Raw genomic sequence first — 20,388 nt, forward strand, 5'->3', positions numbered from 1 at the left:
ATACTATATACAGAATGATAATAGAGACGACAAAGTAAGAAACACTATATACAGAACGATAATAAAAACGGCAAAGTAAGTAACACTATATACAGAACGATAATACAAATAGCAAAGTAAGTAATACTATATACAGAATGATAATAGAGACGACAAAGTAAGTAACACTATATACAGAACGATAATAGAAACGGCAAAGTAAGTAACACTATATACAGAATGATAATACAAATAGCAAAGTAAGTAATACTATATACAGAATGATAATAGAGACGACAAAGTAAGTAACACTATATACAGAACGATAATAGAAACGGCAAAGTAAGTAACACTATATACAGAATGATAATACAAATAGCAAAGTCAGTAACACTATATACAGAATGATAATACAAATAGCAAAGTAAGTAACACTATATACAGAATGATAATAGAGACGGCAAATTAAGTAATACTATATACTTGAGGAATGACTTTAATTCTGGGGCAAGTTATACGAGTATAACCTGGTTTGGGTCAGTTTCAATCAAATTAAAATCAGACTACATAGATCCGCGCCGTATACTCTACGTAAGTAGATCTGACATAACCCGATTAGGGGTCATGTTCAGATGAACTTTATGTCAGCTAATCAGCGCGTCGGCTTTGAAATCGTCGGTGTTCAAAATTCAAGGAAAATGGCTGTGATTGTTTGGTTTGAAAGAAAACACATCGCAGCTAGATGCGACGTCAAAATGAACCGTTTACGTCGACTGGCGTTATATTCCTCGCGTTATTTAAGTAAACCATCTTGAAAACTATTCAAATCGCATCCATCCCTATTCATACATGAATCGGAATTCACAATTAATTTAATTTGGGTGTATTTCATATCGTACGTTTTGTTGTTTGTATGAACGGAATAGATTAGGCATTATTGCAAAAGTTTAAAATTCGTTATGCGAGAATATACAATTTTACAGTGTGGAATAAACTTCGTGGGAGGGAAATTACAGCAATTTGTTTACGAATTGGCAGGAACCGCCTAAATAGCCATCATTGTCTGTATGGCGCAATCTGACTGGCTGATAGTTCTTATGAATATTCCAAGCGAAAGGTCATGCGGACATGACCCCCTATGGGGTTATGTCAGATCCTATTGTAGCGATTGTGAGCGTATTCTAGGATCTGTAGCCCTTTTCACAAAAAAATCTTACGATAAATAATCATCGTAAGAGAAAACATACGATTATTTCCCTTTTCACAAAGAAACTTACGAAAATCGTAAGATTGATTTTCCTCGTAACTTTAAGAGAGCCTCTACCCTCTCTTAAGTGTAAAATATTTCTCGTAAGTGCAAAATAATTGTCGTAAGATAGAAATAAATGACGTATCAATAAGAATGGCTGCGTTTTTTATCCTTTTCGAAAATGAAAGAGCTTTGCGTCGTGAAAGAGTTTTTCGGGACCGAATTAACCCGTTAGATACGTACAATGACACAGATTTGATTACAAGGTATTGATTTCCAAGGCAAACAATCCTAGAACTGACAGATGTAGTCAGGAACTGCATTCAACACCCTACCTCCAGATCGTGTGCGATTCCTTCTCACATACAAGTAAGTTTTTAAATCGAAAGTTAGGCCTTTGCTAACTTCAATAACGAAGAGTGCATACGGTTCTTGTTTATATTGTACTATCACTATTTTCGGTCCCCAGGTTATTTAGTTCCACGTTGATGGTATTATTTAGCTACTGTGACCGACATACAAATATAATTTTTTTTTTAATTAATAAGAATATGTTTCAGCATTTTTACATACTTTCATTTACATACATAGAACATTGAGTAATGTACCTTTTAATTAAATGGTCATTAACATTGTAGTGTATTACCACCCCACCAAAAAATCATAATACTTCATTTAATTATGGTAAGCTGGCAAACAGCAAATTAATTTTTTGGGATTAGATGAAATGTTTGCATTTTTCCAACTAAACTAAAAAATTAATGTTGATTACACAATTAAAAATTACTGAATTTTGCAACTCTAAATAAATCACAAGAAAATATTAGAATGTATGAGAAATAGAATGATCCCGATGGTAAGGAAAATTATTTACTGTTCATGAAATTCATTATATTTTCAAGGAAATGGTGAGACCTAAAATTCAATATTATATAATTTCAGTAAATTTTTGACTGGGTAATTATTTTGAATGATAAATTCATTTTCAAAACCATTCACTCTTTCCAAACAGTTCAGGAAACTTGAAGTAAAATTTTGAATACAATTTCTTGAAATTTTGTGCAAAAATTACCAAAATTATCACATTCATAGAATATATAATTAAACTTACCCCCCCCCCCCCCCCCGGTTTTGGATGAACACTGGCAGAAGAATACATTATATATCAAATTGTATCCCAGCCAAAATGAATTAGAGAATTAGAATCATTAAGGAAAGCTAATGTTATAACATATATTTATGCCACTGGTGAAATCCATATCTATCCTTCTCCATTTCCCCACTTTGAAAAAAATATGGTACAATATATATCCACATGTGCTTGTTGACAAGACTTCCCATATCTGCATATATATGCAATGTTCAATGTCAGAAAATCATAATCCCAATAAAAACCCAAGGTGGGGAGGGGGAGTCATGTCCACATCTAAGGTGGTATCTTGAAAATCATTAATCTTGACACTTTGTTCTTGTGATATATAGATGTTGACAACTTTACGATTTCTAGCAAAGGGAGATTATCTATCAGAAGTAGCAGATAGTCATGGCATTTCCATAGCTTCAGCATCAAGAATTGTGCACAGAGTCTGTTCCACTTTATGTCTGAGACTAGGGAATATAAATTTCCCCACTTCAGTGCCAGAGCTCGTCCGCATTAAGGAAGGGTTTCATAAAATTGCGAATTTTCCCAAAGTGGTCGGAGCCATCGATGGAACCCTGATTCCCATTCAAGGGATGGCAGGTGATGAGGAGCCCACATTCATCTGTAGGAAGGGATTCCATGCCATCAACGTGCAGGCCGTTGTGGATGCAAATCTCAGGTAAAACGTTATCACAGATACATAGGTAACAAGTAATGTGACCACTACAAAAATGAACTTTTTGAAATTTAAAAAAAAATTGTAGCAAAATTATATACATATATTCATATTTGCCTATGAATTGTACATGAATATTTAACAATTTAATGAAAATATTTGCTAATTTCCTTTAGCTTTACAAACATAGTGGTGAGATGGCCTGGATCCACACATGACTCCTTCATCCTAACAAATTCCTCTCTCCCAAACATTATGGAAGGAACTGATGGATGGCTGTTGGGGGATTCTGGGTACCCTTTGAAGAAGTGGCTTCTGACACCTTTTGCTCAGCCATCAAATCAGCAGGAGCAGAGGTACAACCGTGCCCACTGTTCCACTAGAAATACAGTGGAGAGAGCTTCTGGTGTACTCAAGAGCAGGTTTAGGTAATTTAAAAGAAATTTCAAATATTTTGTTAAAAATTGATTTAGACATCAAATTTGAATTACACCTACTTTGGTCAATTAGTTGGCTTCAAATCACTGAATGGTTACACATTATGTGAAATATTTGGACAATGAAGGTATAAGGGGAGGTCCGAATCCACAAACATGTAGATGTGTAGTAATTAAAAGCAAAACTATAAGAGGCAATTATTTTCTTTATAATTTAAGATGTATGCACAAGACTTGTGGGACTTTACAATTTGGTTCGGAGAAATGCATCAAAATCATTGAATGCTGCTTTCGGCTCCACAACAAGGCTATCCTCGACAAAATACCCCTGCAAGCCACAAATGAGGCAGCTGTGCCAGTGTTTCACCACCATGCAGCATATCAAGGAAATGACAATGATGGTCTCACTTTGAGACATAGGATAACACAGAGATTTTAATCTTGCAAGTTCTTAATGTTGTATTTGGATTAAATTTCCAAAAGTAAATTTCTATAAGTATCATAAACCAAAATATTTGTTCTCTTTGTATAGTTTTTACATCCGATTCATAATTTCATGTGCATCTTCAGTGTATATAATTTACTCCTTTTTGGCATTGTTTTAAAGTAACACAAAATTGAGTTGAAGGAACGAGAACAGCAAACTTTATTATTTTACTGATATCAATAATACCATTATGTTGAAAGTAATATGTTTCCAGAACCTTCTCTCTCTCTCTCTCTCTCTCTCTCTCTCTCTCTCTTTACATGTTTGATTAATATTTCAGGTTTTCACATTGATTTCAATTAGATTGGGGTCAGTTTACGCTTTATAATACGGAACTTTCGGGATATTCCGGAACGACCGATTATATTTGACGTTTATACACCACGGTCACGTGATAATAACCAATTGTAGGGCAAAGTTGACATCAATACATATGGTGTTTCGCTAACAGACGGTCCGTAAAGAGTTATGCGCAGTCCCACGATGACGATCCAAGTCATTATTGGTGCTTAGTACCTGGGTGTAAATTAGATGGAAGGGAAAAGGCGCATTTAGACGCGTACCATTGGATGCAAGGCGTGAAGTTTTACCGATATCCTCAAGATATTCCCTAGATTTATTTCCCACGCCGACTCGCATAATTTAATCAATTGTATTTTCCTATAAAATGGTTGTAGTGATTCGTTTCTTTCAAAGATAGCATTTAAATGCAGGAAATTGATAGCAATTGGAATATTCCATGTTTGTTTACTTAGTTGTTATTGTAATCCGGAAGTGACATGCCCTACAATTACGCATTCTCTCACCAGAGGGCGCGCTACGCAAGCTTCACTTTCACCTCTGTTATCGTCTGATAAATAGTTCGGCTAAGCACATGATCTCGCACGGACAAAATAGCGTCTTTGACTCCAACAGAAAGACACGTTTATGTTCTTTGTGTAATGTCAGATTTTCATCATTATAATCTCGCTAGTTTTTCTAATGTAATTTTATGTAGAGTCCATAGTTACGAAGTAAAAGTGAAATTAATACATTTGACAAGACTAAATAGTTCCATAAATATGGAGGTTACACTAACGTAATACAGCGTTTCGATACCTACCAATTTGTTTTTAACTCATAAATTTATGTTTTATTTATGAAAATGATGCAGATTTATTTTATTTTCAAAGACACTGTTTTACAAAATTCTTGTAAATCAGACGATAACAGAGGTGTTGTGGAGCGTAGCGTAACGCCCTCTGGTGAGAGATTGACAATTACGTTCAACGCGCGATAAAAGTCAGAGTGGATCCGTATCTCGAAAGTCCCGTATCCGCGAAGCGGATTATAAAAAAGCGTAAACTGACCCAAACCAGGTTATACTCGTATAACTTGCCCCAAAATTAAAGTCATTTCTTATAATTTAATGCAGGAGACAAAGATACTAACCTTTGTTTATCAAAATGTACATAAACTCGGAAAAATACAAGTCAACTGAGCCGCGCAATGATTCACTTAGCAACAACGACGAAGCGTCTATATACTCTGTTAAAGGACACAACGCATGTTTCTAAACTTTTTCATTTTTTCAGCAAAATTAACTCTTTTTATGCCTAAAACTACTTTAAATGTGTTTTAAATGAAATATTTTGCGTAGTTTTCGAGTTTGAAAGCGATGAAATTCAAATCTTGTGATATGCATATTTTCTTTCGCTAGTTTACGCGCCATTTTGTGTGACGTCATATGCGCCCTCGGGTTTGAAAACATCTATTAGCCATTTCATAAACAGATTAGATTTAATCGACAAAAAACCAATTGTCACGTTAACGGCTTGTAAATAATAATGCATTAAGATGTTTTGTGCCGTGGTCAGGTGTACTAGTTGTCGGTAGAAAGGATTTAGACTGAGTATTTTTCAATTTTTCGAAGGAAGGTACGAGAGAAAAGATGTGGATACTTTTTTTGTTGGAGGAAGAACTTTACCTTAAAAAACACACCCAGTCACCTTTTCAAACATCACTTGGACAGAGACCCTGAAAATGGATATATCGAAGCTATAAGCACTGGTAGGCCTATAGCATACATTCTGTTTTGCTCTTCAAATTCAATACACACTCGGATCAACTGACCTTCACCTTGTAACAACATATATCGACGATACAATGTAACTTCTACTAACTGGTAGATTTACAACAACAAAAAATAAAGATACAAAATAATTGAACTTTAAATTATACAAATAATAAAATATTGTATTTCCTAACTTTAAATTGAATTATAAAATTATTTCTTTACTGAACTCGTAGCATCTTGAGTGCGTCAGTAGGCTATAACGATGTGCTCCCACTTCGTACTTCCTAAAGACGTGCAGATCACAATTCAAAAATAGTAATAAGATTGCTTTATCAAAATAAAATAATGTGATTACCACTTTAAATTTTAATATTTTTATTGATTTGTGTGTGTGTTGTCTTTTTCTTTCTTTCCGAAATGCACGCGTGACAATAGCTTGGCATAGGGCCTAGTTGTCAACAATTTAACGTATCATAATTTGTCTAATCCAAAAATAAATAATGATTGCACTGTTTATTTTAGAAAAACAGCGCCAATTACAGATGTATAAAGGAATAACATCCCCAAACAATTTGTAGACAGCGACCCATATAAACATTATTTACTCACAATTTTGCCGATTTCATACACGCTTTACTCGCTATATTTGGGTATTTACATCGTTATATGTGTGCACTGGTGGCGAACACATATAAAACTCGGACAATTTATCACATCGATTTAAATGTTGCCCATGGTAAATTAATTAGGCCCCTAAAAGTTGAGTTTTTAATAATATCTCGTAGTACTTTCACAATCCGAAGGGCGCATGTGACGTCACTGTACCACGTGACTACCTACCTAATTAACTTGACTTTTTGAAATCGGGGCTTAGATTTAAGTCTGTATTGTGGTTAATTATCACAAAATTTCGGCGAACGAACTATTAGAATCAATTACTATAAGCATAAAGAAGACAAAATGCATGTAATATTGTATACTTTGAAAACACGAGATATGTCCTTTAAGGTCGCCATCTTAACTCGTTGTCAATTTGTCTTAGTTCAACAGAGCCTAGCATATTTATTAAATTATTGTATCGAAGTTGAAGTTTGTCATGACAGACAATATGTGTAGACTATGCATGCAATGCGTATTTCGCTGCCCATAAGACATCGACTTTGAAGTCGCTCACCTCTGACAGATTGAGAAAATACGGGAAATTGCATTGTTTAGGCCTAAATCTACCCAAAGTAAGTCTTCAAATATCAGAAAATGCAATAATTTGCGGCTTTTAATTCTGTGAAAATTTCTACTACATGGAAACTTACCCAACACAATCCAACACAAGAAAATATGTAAGCAAGTGACAAATCGCGATCCACATGTCCATGTGACTGACGTCATGTGGTAAAATGTGACGTATGATTTTTTTGTTTGCTTTGTTGAAAGGCGGATCAGCAATGAAACCCCCCCCCCCCCCTTTCCCCAGTGAGAAATGTATTTGAAAATGAACAAGACAATGCTTACTTGGTAAATCATTAATTCGAACATAATATCTTTGTTTTAATCAATTTTAAAATTATTCGATCATCATACAGAGAAAGATGATTTACAACAGTGATTAAGCGTACAAGTAGATCTATGCTAATACGGGACTTTCGAGATACGGATCCACTCCGACTTTTATCGCGCGTTGAACGTAATTGTAGGGCATGTCACTTCCGGATTACAATAACAACTAAGTAAACAAACATGGAATACTTCAATTGCTATCAAGTTACTGCATTTAAATGCTATTTTTAAAAGAAAGGAATCACTACAACCATTTTATAGGAAAATACAATTGATTAAATTATGCAAGTCGGCGCGGGAAATAAATCTAGGGAATATCTTGAGGATATCGGTAAAACTTCACGCCTTGCATCCAATGGTACGCGTCTAAATGCGCCCTTTCCCTTCCATCTAATTTACACCCAGGTACTAAGCACCAATAATGACTTGGATCGTCTTCGTGGGACTGCGCATAGCTCTTTATGGACCGTCTGTTAGCAAAACACCATGTGTATCGATGTCAACTTTGCCCTACAATTGGTTATTATCACGTGACCGTGGTGTATAAACGTCAAATATAATTGGTCGTTCCGGCATATCCCGAAAGTTCCGTATTGACAACGAGAAAACAGTATGTGTATCAAACCGAAGTATCTTATTGTACACGTTGACTTTCTATTCCATAGAAGGCTGAAAACAGTGCTGCGATGTAAATTTAGAGAGAGAGAAAACAAAGTTCCGGCTTCTGGTTGTCAAGGGGGAGGGGGGGGGGTGTGACCATACCAAATCAGGTTATAAAGTAATAACCTGCGTTCCTCAATTGGAATTTGACAAATCAGAGACAAGGATACAATAAGAATTAAATTATAGAGCGATAATAGAGACGATAAAGTAAGTAATACTATATACAGAACGATAATACAAATAGCAAAGTAAGTAACACTATATACAGAATGATAATAGAAACAGCAAAGTAAGTAACACTATATACAGAATGATAATAGAAACAGCAAAGTAAGTGATACTATATACAGAACTATAATAGAGACGACAAAGTAAGAAACACTATATACAGAACGATGATAGAAACGGCAAAGTAAGTACTAAGTAACACTATGTATATACAGAACGGTAATAGAGACGGCAAAGTAAGTAACACTATATACAGAACGATAATAGAGACGACAAAGTAAGTAACACTATATACAGAACGATAATAGAGACGGCAAAGTAAGTAACACTATAGACAGAGTGATAATACAAACGGCAAAGTAAGTAACACTATATACAGAATGATAATACAAATAGCAAAGTAAGTAACACTATATACAGAATGATAATACAAATAGCAAAGTAAGTAACACTATATACAGAACGATAATAGACACGGCAAAGTAAGTAACACTATATACAGAATAATAATACAAATAGCAAAGTAAGTAACACTATATACAGAATGATAATAGAGACGACAAAGTAAGTAACACTATATACAGAATGATAATACAAACGGCAAAGTAAGTAACACTATATACAGAATGATAATACAAATAGCAAAGTAAGTAATACTATATACAGAACGATAATAGAGACGACAAAGTAAGCAATACAGAAATGTAGATATGTTTATAAAATACAGAATATAAACACGGAAAGTCTACACAAAATATACAGACTATAGACTCAGAAGGTGATAACTGATCTACAGGTGTGTGTTTAGATGTTGACAAGTAAAGTACAGACGTGTGTTTAGATTTTGACAAGTAAAGTACAGACGTGTGTTTAGATGTTGACAAGTGATGTACAGGTGTGTGTTTAGATGTTGACAAGTGATGTACAGGTGTGTGTTTAGATGTTGACAAGTAAAGTACAGACGTGTGTTTAGATGTTGACAAGTAAAGTACAGACGTATGTTTAGATGTTGACAAGTGATGTACAGGTGTGTGTTTAGATGTTGACAAGTGATGTACAGGTGTGTGTTTAGATGTTGACAAGTGATGTACAGGTGTGTGTTTAGATGTTTAGATGTTGATTACTGATGTACAGGTGTGTGTTTAGATGTTGACAAGTGTTTATTTTTTATTCCAGGCGACGAAACATAAAATTCCAATGGGAGACCACGGAGGAACTGAAGAGCCACCTGGTGATGAGGGAACCACCCTACACATTACAAGCTTTGCTGGACAGGTTTAATACCTTCATGCCTGTGGTCGCGTAAGATTCATTTATAAACAATCTTAAATCAATCAAGCAGTCGATTAATCAAATCACTGCTCAACTTTTAGCCGTCTGATTTCATTTTACAATACTATTTGTTTATTGTATTTTGCTTTACGTCCCGAAGACGTCTTTCAGTGGGGATCCGGGTTAGAATAGGTCCTCAGTACCCCTTGCTTGTCGTAAGAGGCGACTAAATGGGGCTATTCTTTGGATGAGACCGCTAAAACCGAGGCCCCATGTTACAGCAAATGTGGCACGATAAAGATCCCTCCTTACTCAAAGGCCGTAAACGCCGATCATAGGCCTAAACCTTGCAGCCCTTCACCGGCAATGTTGACGTCTCCATATGAATGATCCCGTGGGGATCCGGGTTAGAATAGGTCCTCAGTACCCCTTGCTTGTAGTAAGAAGCGACTAAATGGGGCAGTACTTCGGATGAGACCGCAAAAACCGAGGTCCCACAGGGCCGTAAATTACATGGAGGCGGAGGAGGCAGCTGCCTCCTCCAACTTTTGAGCCAAAAAAAATTAAAAATTAAAGTTCATTAGAATTTATGTTGTTTCCAATAACTAAGAACATGATACCTCCCTTAAAAAGCATTCCAAATCTTTCTTTTAGAATGAGTTAGTCAAGTAACATCTTAGAAGGCCCTAGAATCAAGGATTTTGCACGAAACGTGTTCAGTGTGCACAAAATGTGTTCAGCGTCTGGGGGCCTGGGCGGCCCCCCGACCCCCGCCTAATTTCCTGCCTCCTCCAAATTGAAGGTTAATTTACGGTCCTGGTCCCGTGTCGTAGCAGGTGTGGCACGATAAAAATCCCTCCCTGCTTAAAGGCCATAAGCGCCGAGCATAGGCCTAAATTTTGCAGCCCTTCACCGGCAGTGGTGACGTCTCCATATGAGTGAAATATTTTCGAGAGGGACGTAAAACAATATTCAATCAATCAATCAATCCATATTCATGAATGAAAGATTCTTGAGCGTCCAACCAATCCTAAGACGTCACCAGCTTTAGGTGAACTGACATAAAAGAGTTCTTCAACTTTTCAACGCCTACCGTGACGCGGGACCTCAGTAAGGTCGTCAATCTGATTAAAATACAGATCTCTCAAATAGCGCACTCTGCGCTGTGCGCTATTTGAGAGATCTGTATTTTAATCAGATTGTAAGGTCGTATTACTCTCACTGCTATCCGGGGACTTGGCGAAGAATAGTCATCTACAGATGTTAAAACTACGAATGTCGTGTTTAAAATTGAAAACCATGGCCAAAATTTTGTCAGTATGATAAACTAAATACTGATTTCTGACATATTCGACAAAATCATTCATTGGTATTACCGAAGCACTGGTTTATCTAATGCAAGGAGAAAACGACACTTTTCTAATGCATATTTATGAAGGATTGATGCTTGCGTCACATGTGCTTGGGAAAAGTAATTCTAGAAAGATTATGAATAAAACACCAACCAGTGTTTGTGGACAGGACTTTCGGTACCTCCCTTTTGTATTTTTAGCTCACCTGAGCTGAAGGCTCAAGTGGGATTTTCTAATCAAAACTTTCCACTGTCTGTCGTTGGCATCGTAAACTTTTCACATTTTCATCTTCTTCTCCAAAACCACTGGGTCAATTTCCACCAAACTTGGCACAAAACATCCTTGGATAAGGGGATTCATGTTTATTCAAATGAAGGGTCATGCCCCCTTGAAAGGGGAGATAATCACAAAAATAGGGTTGGGTCATTTAAAAATCTTCTTAAGGTTGTTCAAATGAAGGGGAGATAATCACAAAAGTGCAAAAATAGGATGGGGTCATTTAAAAATCTTTCTCTCAAAAACTACTGGGCCAGAAATACTGAAATTTACTTGAAAGCTTCCTGACGAAATGGAGATGCACGTTTGGAAAAACCATGACCCCTGGAGTTAGGGTGGGGCCACAATAGGGGATCAAAGTATTATATGCGAATGTATAGTGAACACAAAGCATCCTTGGATGAAATCTATCAATATGTAAGGCCATACCCGTCTACAAGGTCATATGATAATTAATGAATTCATAGTCAAGTTTAACAATCAAGTTTGATAATAAATTAATGAATTTTTAGTGGTTACCATTGAAAAGTTTTTTCTGAACCAAGCTGCTTGTATAATGATAGTTTTGCTAAAGCTTGTTTATTGCTAGGAACTGATGCTCAGGTGAGCGATGCGGCCCTTGGGCCTCTTGTTGAATGTTCAATGCCTTGGACATTTAGCGTATATTTTCACAAAATATGTATTTTATTTCGATAGAATATACAAATCTCGCATAGAAACTGATTTTTATAAATGTTATATAACCATCATGATAGATGAACTTCCACTGATATAGAAACACTGGTTATTGTGGCGTTAAAAACTGCATTGTGCAAATTGGAGTTGGGGAATCAGTATCATCACGGGAAATACACCCGGAGTATCAGTACATAATACAACCACCACAAATAGAACTAAAATTTGAATCAAAACCTATGAAAAACACTCACAATATCTCCTGATGAATTTTGTTGTTGTTTTTAAATATTACTTTTTTTCACTTTCATTCAATGGCAGATGAATCACACTTGTTCTATCAAGCCCCTATCTTTGCTCCGTACGAAAATATTAACAGCTGTGAAGGAGAACCTTCAAACGTACTGTGCCACAACATACACTGGAAGTGGTGTAAAATGTGGATTTTAAAAAATTCTAAAGACTTTTTAGTAAAGAAGGTGTTGCACGTCTCATGTTAATTTCCCTAAAGGTGTTGCATGAAAGATCGAAAATTTTAAGTTATTCAAATATATGATAAAACCCATTGGAACGTATGTCTTGATTCAATAATTTTTGAAAATAAGTTTAAAAAACGTGTAATGACAAAATTAGCCAAATTATTTCGAGTTTAAATCAAGCAATAAGCGATTTACATGATTTTTAGCGTTAAAATGGAGGGGTATCCCCGAATTTCAGGAAAAACTGCCTCCGTGAAACAAAATAAATTTAGCATGAACATGTTCTTCGAGTTTTCCTCTAAAAAAAACTGTCGCTTTGAAATTTTGTTTCACGAGGGCATTTTTTTGTAAATTTAAAAAAATCGAAACGACTTCACTGGTAATATTTTCAACTTCACCTGTACGTTACATTGTAATTTTCCTTAGAGATTTATGGTCTACTGCGTGGTTCACTGGGTAAGGTCGTCGACTCTTATTTATAAAGATGTTTTCTATTTTTAAAACGACCGGGTTCGACTCCCTCACGAACACATTTTTTGTTTGTTCATATTACGTTTTCCATCCAGATTTTTTTTTTCTTAATTGAAACACGTTTCTAGTTTTTATAAATGTTTCATGTCAAATCTCTGTTTATTACCATGTGCCGAGTTTGAAATAAGCTTCCAATCTGGACACTGTTTAGTTTGTGAATAGGACTCTCAACAAACACGCCGAATACAGCATGCAATACCTGTGTTTTAATAGTCAAGGCTGCTAACGAGAACTTGTATGTTTTTCTGAATGAAAGTAGTGCCTTTTACGAAAAACCGTTGTGAACTTTGCAAAGCTTTGGAAGAAAAACTTTAAGGCCAAACAAGGTAAATAACCGTTAAACAGTTTGAGTTTATATGTATTCCAGTAGCAAATTGCTATGTTGAATCAAATTTTACAGGTGTACGTACTTCGAATAACTTTGAACTTTATAAATGCGTATTAAACTTCCCATATTTTGTTGTGTGGCCAGAGTCATGTACAGTTGCCAATTGTTGGTTGTAGAAAATAATACATACGAGTATAAGAGCATTTGGACTGTAGTAGTATAGAATATTAAATATTCGATACACTCGTAACATGTAACCGTATACATTGCATCTGATATTCAGAAAAAAAGAAGACCATTTCATTTTCACGATTTCAAAAATTATGTTTAGACTACATGTATAATGTATTGACACATAAAATGTCCCTAGTACTGGGGACTCCTTCAGGTATTTAAATGGCAAATACGCAATGAGTATAAATATGAATGAAGGTCAGTTCTACGTCACGATTGCTGGCACGGAGCTCCGATTAGGGAAAATTCCCGCTTCGGTGAAACACCCTCTTTAAAATCTCAAAAAGTTTCTCAAATCAAAACTTTTCAACACTTTACACGACCATTCCTTACGATAAATTAAAGACTAGACTTTTTGAAATCATAGACAGTTGCTTCTTCAACAAAAAAAGGAAATATTCGTATCTAGTGATCAGTCATCCAAAAAACTATTTTGTTAATACATCACTCTGATTCCACGCACACGTACTCCGAAGTTGAAATAAAAAAAAAATAGGCTGGAGTTCCTCATTGACAATATCTTCGTTGGGTCTTCCAAAAGTCTGTTGGAATTCCCATGGGTACGAATTATACTCCTTTATCAGCTGACCTGTTTTTATATTCTTATGGAGTTTATTCAAAACCTACATGAAAAGGAAATAATCCCTTGCTGTGGCCTTCAACTCGACATTTAGATATATCGACGACGTTTTATCTATTAACAATAATCATTATTTTTCATTTGTACGTTGATTCGATATATCCATGCGAGATAAAAGACACCACAGTCCTACACATCTGCTTGGTAGTTAGATAAACTAAACTTTATGGCAAAGGAGATGAGTTCAGCCTTTCCATCGCCAACTTTCCATATCTATGTAGCAATACTCCATTTTCACATGCATATGATGTTTTTATCTCTCAACTGATTCGATACGCAAGAGCTTGTTCTGCGTATGATCAGTTTTGAAATTGAGGCAGGCTACTGGCAAACAAGTTGATGATACATGGGTTTCAACAGTCTCGTTTAAAGTCAGCATTTTGCAAATTCTATGGTCGTTATGATGATCTAGTTTGCCAATACAACCTATCTTTGGGTCAACTGCTGTCTGGGGTGTTTCATACCGATTGTTAGGCACACTAATTTTGACTACGGATTACTCCCTTGACCTGATCAAGATTAAGGACTAACGGATCCAAGGATCGACAGGGGATGCTTACTCCTCTTAGGCACCTGATCCCATCTCTGGTATATCCAGGGGACCGTGTTTGACCAACTCTCTATTTTGTATTTATTAGAGGAGTTATAAGATTGATCACTCTTCGTTATCTTTCACTTGAATTTCTCAACACCTGCGTTTTATTGCATGAGTTTATCTACATGTGTGAATGATATTTCAGACAATACAATTTTTGATTGATTGTATCTTGCTTAACGTCTCGCTCGAGAATATTTCACTCATATAGAGACGTCACCAAGACCGGTGAAGGGCTTCAAATTTAGGCCTATGTTCGGCGCTTATGGCCATTGAGCAGTGAGGGTTCTTTAGCGTGCCACACCTACTGTGACACAGGTCATCCGTTTTTAAGGTCATCTCCTAGGACCCGTGACATTCCACACCTGATAATTTTTGATAACTACACAAGTGTTCTTACATAAAAGATAGTATCAAAGCTTTTTTATAAAGCGATTGTTTAAATTTTTGGATATCAAAATTATCTTGTATTTATAGAATTGTTAATTAATTCTACACAGAGGCGACAGAGAGGCCCTATACAAGATTGCCTATGATTTCTGTGAGGATTGCAAAGCCCATAATGCTTTCTATGTGGAGGCTCGCTATTCACCGCACCTGTTCGCTAACAAAATGAAAGATGGCACCAAGCCGCCATTCGCTCAGTCAGAAGGGGATATAACTCCGCAAGAAGTTGTCAAAATCATTTGTAATGCGTTCGACAAAGGATCAAAAGATTTTGGTATCAAAGTGAAAAGCATACTCTGTTGTGTTGAACATAGACCAGGTGAGTCATATATTTTGCTTATGTTGTTTCTCTGCTTTAAAATCCATTGCCCCCCCCCCCCCCCCCCCCCCCCCCCCCTGTGAAAACTGCCTAATCCAGCTACTGCACAAGGGATCAGCCTACGAGATGAAATTTGTAGGTCTATGGTAGTTTCTGGGATCTGGGAATTCAACTGCAATCAGGTTCATGTTATCTCAGTATTACTTCACAAAAACATATCCCATAATGCTGTTTGTTTGATCTATATTTATAGAGTGGTCAATGGAAGTGTTGGAGCTTTGTAAGGAGTTTCAGTCACGTGGTGTCGTTGCCATTGACATTGCCTGTGGGGACCTGGAGCCGGGAATCGAGCACGAGGAAATGCATACACGCGCGTTTCAGGTCTGCATGTCCATGTACATGTAATACTTTTAAAAGTTAATAAATCTTTTACCATGTGACCATGAAGAGCCTTCATTAATTGATGGCGAAATTAATTGCGCTCTTTCTTCAGCTTGCCTCTCAGTACGGGATACACCGGACAGTTCACGCGGGAGAAAGCGGACCGGCGGCGGGTATTAAACTGGTAGAAAACTTTGAATTTTTTAAAAATGGTATTGAAAAATTGCGATCACGTGGGATCCACTTGTATTCATTGCATGATATATTCATCAACATTACAAATCGTACCCACATCTTTTTTATGGAATTCTCACCCATATAATATATTTATTTACATGGATTACAAGGAAATTATATATTCTTGATACACAGGAACTCGAATATATATATATATATATATATATATATATATATATATATATTCACAATGTACATGTATATCACGCCGCCTTCTTGGTTTTATTTTTAACCAGCTGCATCGCTTGCAATTTTCGGCGAAAAGTTTTGTTTAAATTAGACCCCTTACCGTCTAGCAGCAACTCTGTTAAGGTCTAATCTTACCCATCGTTACAATGAACTGGAAATTAAGTCCATTTATTGGCTATAATCAACCATCAAATATCGTCTACTGCTTCTTAGACAGTGGACGAAAGTTGACAACGTTTGGGGATAGTTCTTTTTTCATTATTCGATACACTCAAAAATAGCACATATTATGCTATTACATAATATACGGTAAGGATGGAATTATGTTAAACAGAACTTTTCGCCGAACATTGCAAGCGATGCAGCTGGTTAAAAAGAAAACCAAGATGGCGGCATGATATATCGATATTTGTTTACAGGAAGACAATTTTTAATTATAGATATTTAAAACAGCTAGTGCCTGTGTCTTGCTATTTTAAAGTATGTGATCTCAGGAGGTCGCTAGCTGTTTATCGTTGTGACATAATACATGTAGGCACTAGATGAGATGCATGCGGAGAGGATCGGGCACGGATACAAGGTGGTGGACGATCCCGACTTGTATGAACGCTGCAGGAGAGAAAACGTGCACTTTGAGGTGTGCCCTTTGTCTAGCGTCAAAACAGGTTCCGTCCCTCAAAACCTGGAAGAACATCCTCTTCACAGGTAAATATTTTATATGTTTTTAAAACTTACAATAGGAGCTTATTTTGTGTTTCACAGTTACTAGCAAAAGTTTGGTTGAAACGCGGTATAGAGTGTATAAAGAAGTAGCCGACATGATAGGATACTCCGATAGATTCTGGGTATTTGCTTTGAATGAGAATTATGTAAAAACCTGTACAACAGAATACAATTGTACACCGTTAATTCGGTTGAAATAAGGCAAAATGACGTTATTCTTTATAGGTTTATTGACGATGAAGTTAATTTTTCTATCAACACTGATGACCCCATCGTCCTTGACAACGACCTTACTAGGGACTATGAGATGGTGATGGAGATGGGACTAGACAAGGAACATGTGATTGCCACGGTAGGTACAATTATAAACAAATCGACATTGGGATGGTAGAATTTCCGAACACTTCAACTGGGCAATTGAAGCATGGAAATGAGAGAACCAAACATACTATAAATTCAATAACACGTCCCAACCAAATGTTTACATAACGTGTATATGTAATGGTAGTATGTATACATTTGCTTTATTTGTATTGAAAAAAGTTAGTTAATGCCTGTTGTACTGCATTGTTACTGTTGTACTTCATTGTTACTGTTGTACTTCATTGTTACTGTTGTACTTCATTGTTACTGTTGTACTGCATTGTTACTGTTGTACTTCATTGTTACTGTTGTACTTCATTGTTACTGTTGTATGGCAGTGTTACTGTTGTACTTCATTGTTACTGTTGTACTGCATTGTTACTGTTGTACGGCATTGTTACTGTTGTACTTCATTGTTACTGTTGTACTGCATTGTTACTGTTGTACTGCATTGTTACTGTTGTACTTCATTGTTACTGTTGTACTTCATTGTTACTGTTGTACTGCATTGTTACTGTTGTACTGCATTGTTACTGTTGTACTGCATTGTTACTGTTGTACTTCATTGTTACTGTTGTATTGCATTGTTACTGTTGTATTGCATTGTTACTGTTGTACTGCATTGTTACTGTTGTACGGCATTGTTACTGTTGTTCTGCATTGTTACTGTTGTACTGCATTGTTACTGTTGTACTGCATTGTTACTGTTGTTCTTCATTGTTACTGTTGTATGGCAGTGTTACTGTTGTACTTCATTGTTACTGTTGTACTGCATTGTTACTGTTGTACTGCATTGTTACTGTTGTACTTCATTGTTACTGTTGTATGGCAGTGTTACTGTTGTACTTCATTGTTACTGTTGTACTTCATTGTTACTGTTGTACTTCATTGTTACTGTTGTTCTTCATTGTTACTGTTGTACTTCATTGTTACTGTTGTACTGCATTGTTACTGTTGTATGGCAGTGTTACTGTTGTACTTCATTGTTACTGTTGTTCTGCATTGTTACTGTTGTACTGCATTGTTACTGTTGTACTGCATTGTTACTGTTGTTCTTCATTGTTACTGTTGTATGGCAGTGTTACTGTTGTACTTCATTGTTACTGTTGTACTGCATTGTTACTGTTGTACTGCATTGTTACTGTTGTACTTCATTGTTACTGTTGTACTGCATTGTTACTGTTGTACTGCATTGTTACTGTTGTACTGCATTGTTACTGTTGTACTTCATTGTTACTGTTGTACTTCATTGTTACTGTTGTACTGCATTGTTACTGTTGTACTGCATTGTTACTGTTGTACTGCATTGTTACTGTTGTACTGCATTGTTACTGTTGTACTTCATTGTTACTGTTGTACTTCATTGTTACTGTTGTACTGCATTGTTACTGTTGTTCTTCATTGTTACTGTTGTACTTCATTGTTACTGTTGTACTGCATTGTTACTGTTGTACTGCATTGTTACTGTTGTATGGCAGTGTTACTGTTGTACTGCATTGTTACTGTTGTACTTCATTGTTACTGTTGTACTTCATTGTTACTGTTGTATAGCATTGTTACTGTTGTATTGCATTGTTACTGTTGTACTGCATTGTTACTGTTGTACTGCATTGTTACTGTTGTATGGCAGTGTTACTGTTGTACTTCATTGTTACTGTTGTACTGCATTGTTACTGTTGTACTGCATTGTTACTGTTGTACTGCAGTGTTACTGTTGTACTGCATTGTTACTGTTGTACTTCATTGTTACTGTTGTACTGCATTGTTACTGTTGTACTGCATTGTTACTGTTGTACTGCATTGTTACTGTTGTACTTCATTGTTACTGTTGTACTGCATTGTTACTGTTGTACTGCATTGTTACTGTTGTACTGCATTGTTACTGTTGTACTTCATTGTTACTGTTGTACTGCATTGTTACTGTTGTACTGCATTGTTACTGTTGTTCTGCATTGTTACTGTTGTACTGCATTGTTACTGTTGTACTGCATTGTTACTGTTGTTCTTCATTGTTACTGTTGTACTGCATTGTTACTGTTGTACTTCATTGTTACTGTTGTATGGCATTGTTACTGTTGTACTTCATTGTTACTGTTGTACTGCATTGTTACTGTTGTACTGCATTGTTACTGTTGTACTTCATTGTTACTGTTGTATGGCATTGTTACTGTTGTACTTCATTGTTACTGTTGTACTGCATTGTTACTGTTGTACTGCATTGTTACTGTTGTATTGCATTGTTACTGTTGTACTGCATTGTTACTGTTGTACTTCATTGTTACTGTTGTACTGCATTGTTACTGTTGTATTGCATTGTTACTGTTGTACTTCATTGTTACTGTTGTACTGCATTGTTACTGTTGTACTTCATTGTTACTGTTGTACTGCATTGTTACTGTTGTACTTCATTGTTACTGTTGTACTGCATTGTTACTGTTGTACTGCATTGTTACTGTTGTACTGCATTGTTACTGTTGTACTTCATTGTTACTGTTGTACTGCATTGTTACTGTTGTACTGCATTGTTACTGTTGTACTGCATTGTTACTGTTGTACTGCATTGTTACTGTTGTACTGCATTGTTACTGTTGTACTGCATTGTTACTGTTGTTCTTCATTGTTACTGTTGTACTGCATTGTTACTGTTGTACTGCAGTGTTACTGTTGTACTTCAGTGTTACTGTTGTATGGCAGTGTTACTGTTGTACTTCAGTGTTACTGTTGTATGGCATTGTTACTGTTGTACTTCATTGTTACTGTTGTACTGCATTGTTACTGTTGTACTTCATTGTTACTGTTGTACTTCATTGTTACTGTTGTACTTCATTGTTACTGTTGTACTTCATTGTTACTGTTGTACTGCATTGTTACTGTTGT

At 36.0% G+C, this 20,388-nt stretch overlaps 1 protein-coding gene across 3 annotated transcripts in view; it reads left to right on the top strand.

The window, feature by feature from the left end:
• The window catches only part of LOC125682937 (adenosine deaminase-like), a 28,617-nt gene that overhangs the window by 5,869 nt on the left and 2,360 nt on the right, over positions 1–20,388 (top strand). Inside the window, exons 1-7 of one of the 3 annotated variants that reach the window (XM_056139918.1) lie at positions 8,538–8,572; positions 9,647–9,772; positions 15,353–15,618; positions 15,872–15,999; positions 16,112–16,183; positions 16,961–17,130; positions 17,374–17,500. In XM_056139918.1, coding sequence (XP_055995893.1) covers positions 8,553–8,572; positions 9,647–9,772; positions 15,353–15,618; positions 15,872–15,999; positions 16,112–16,183; positions 16,961–17,130; positions 17,374–17,500 — 909 coding nt within the window. In that variant the 5' untranslated portion in view covers positions 8,538–8,552. Of the gene's footprint in view, positions 1–1,509; positions 1,598–2,710; positions 3,049–3,221; positions 3,474–3,701; positions 7,330–8,537; positions 8,573–9,646; positions 9,773–15,352; positions 15,619–15,871; positions 16,000–16,111; positions 16,184–16,960; positions 17,131–17,373; positions 17,501–20,388 lie in introns of those variants that run through there. The other 2 variants (XM_056139917.1, XM_056139919.1) reach the window with 2 other exon arrangements.

The sequence above is a fragment of the Ostrea edulis genome, chromosome 6 (genome assembly GCF_947568905.1).
Source record: "Ostrea edulis chromosome 6, xbOstEdul1.1, whole genome shotgun sequence".
Classification (NCBI taxonomy): Eukaryota; Metazoa; Mollusca; class Bivalvia; order Ostreida; family Ostreidae; genus Ostrea; species Ostrea edulis.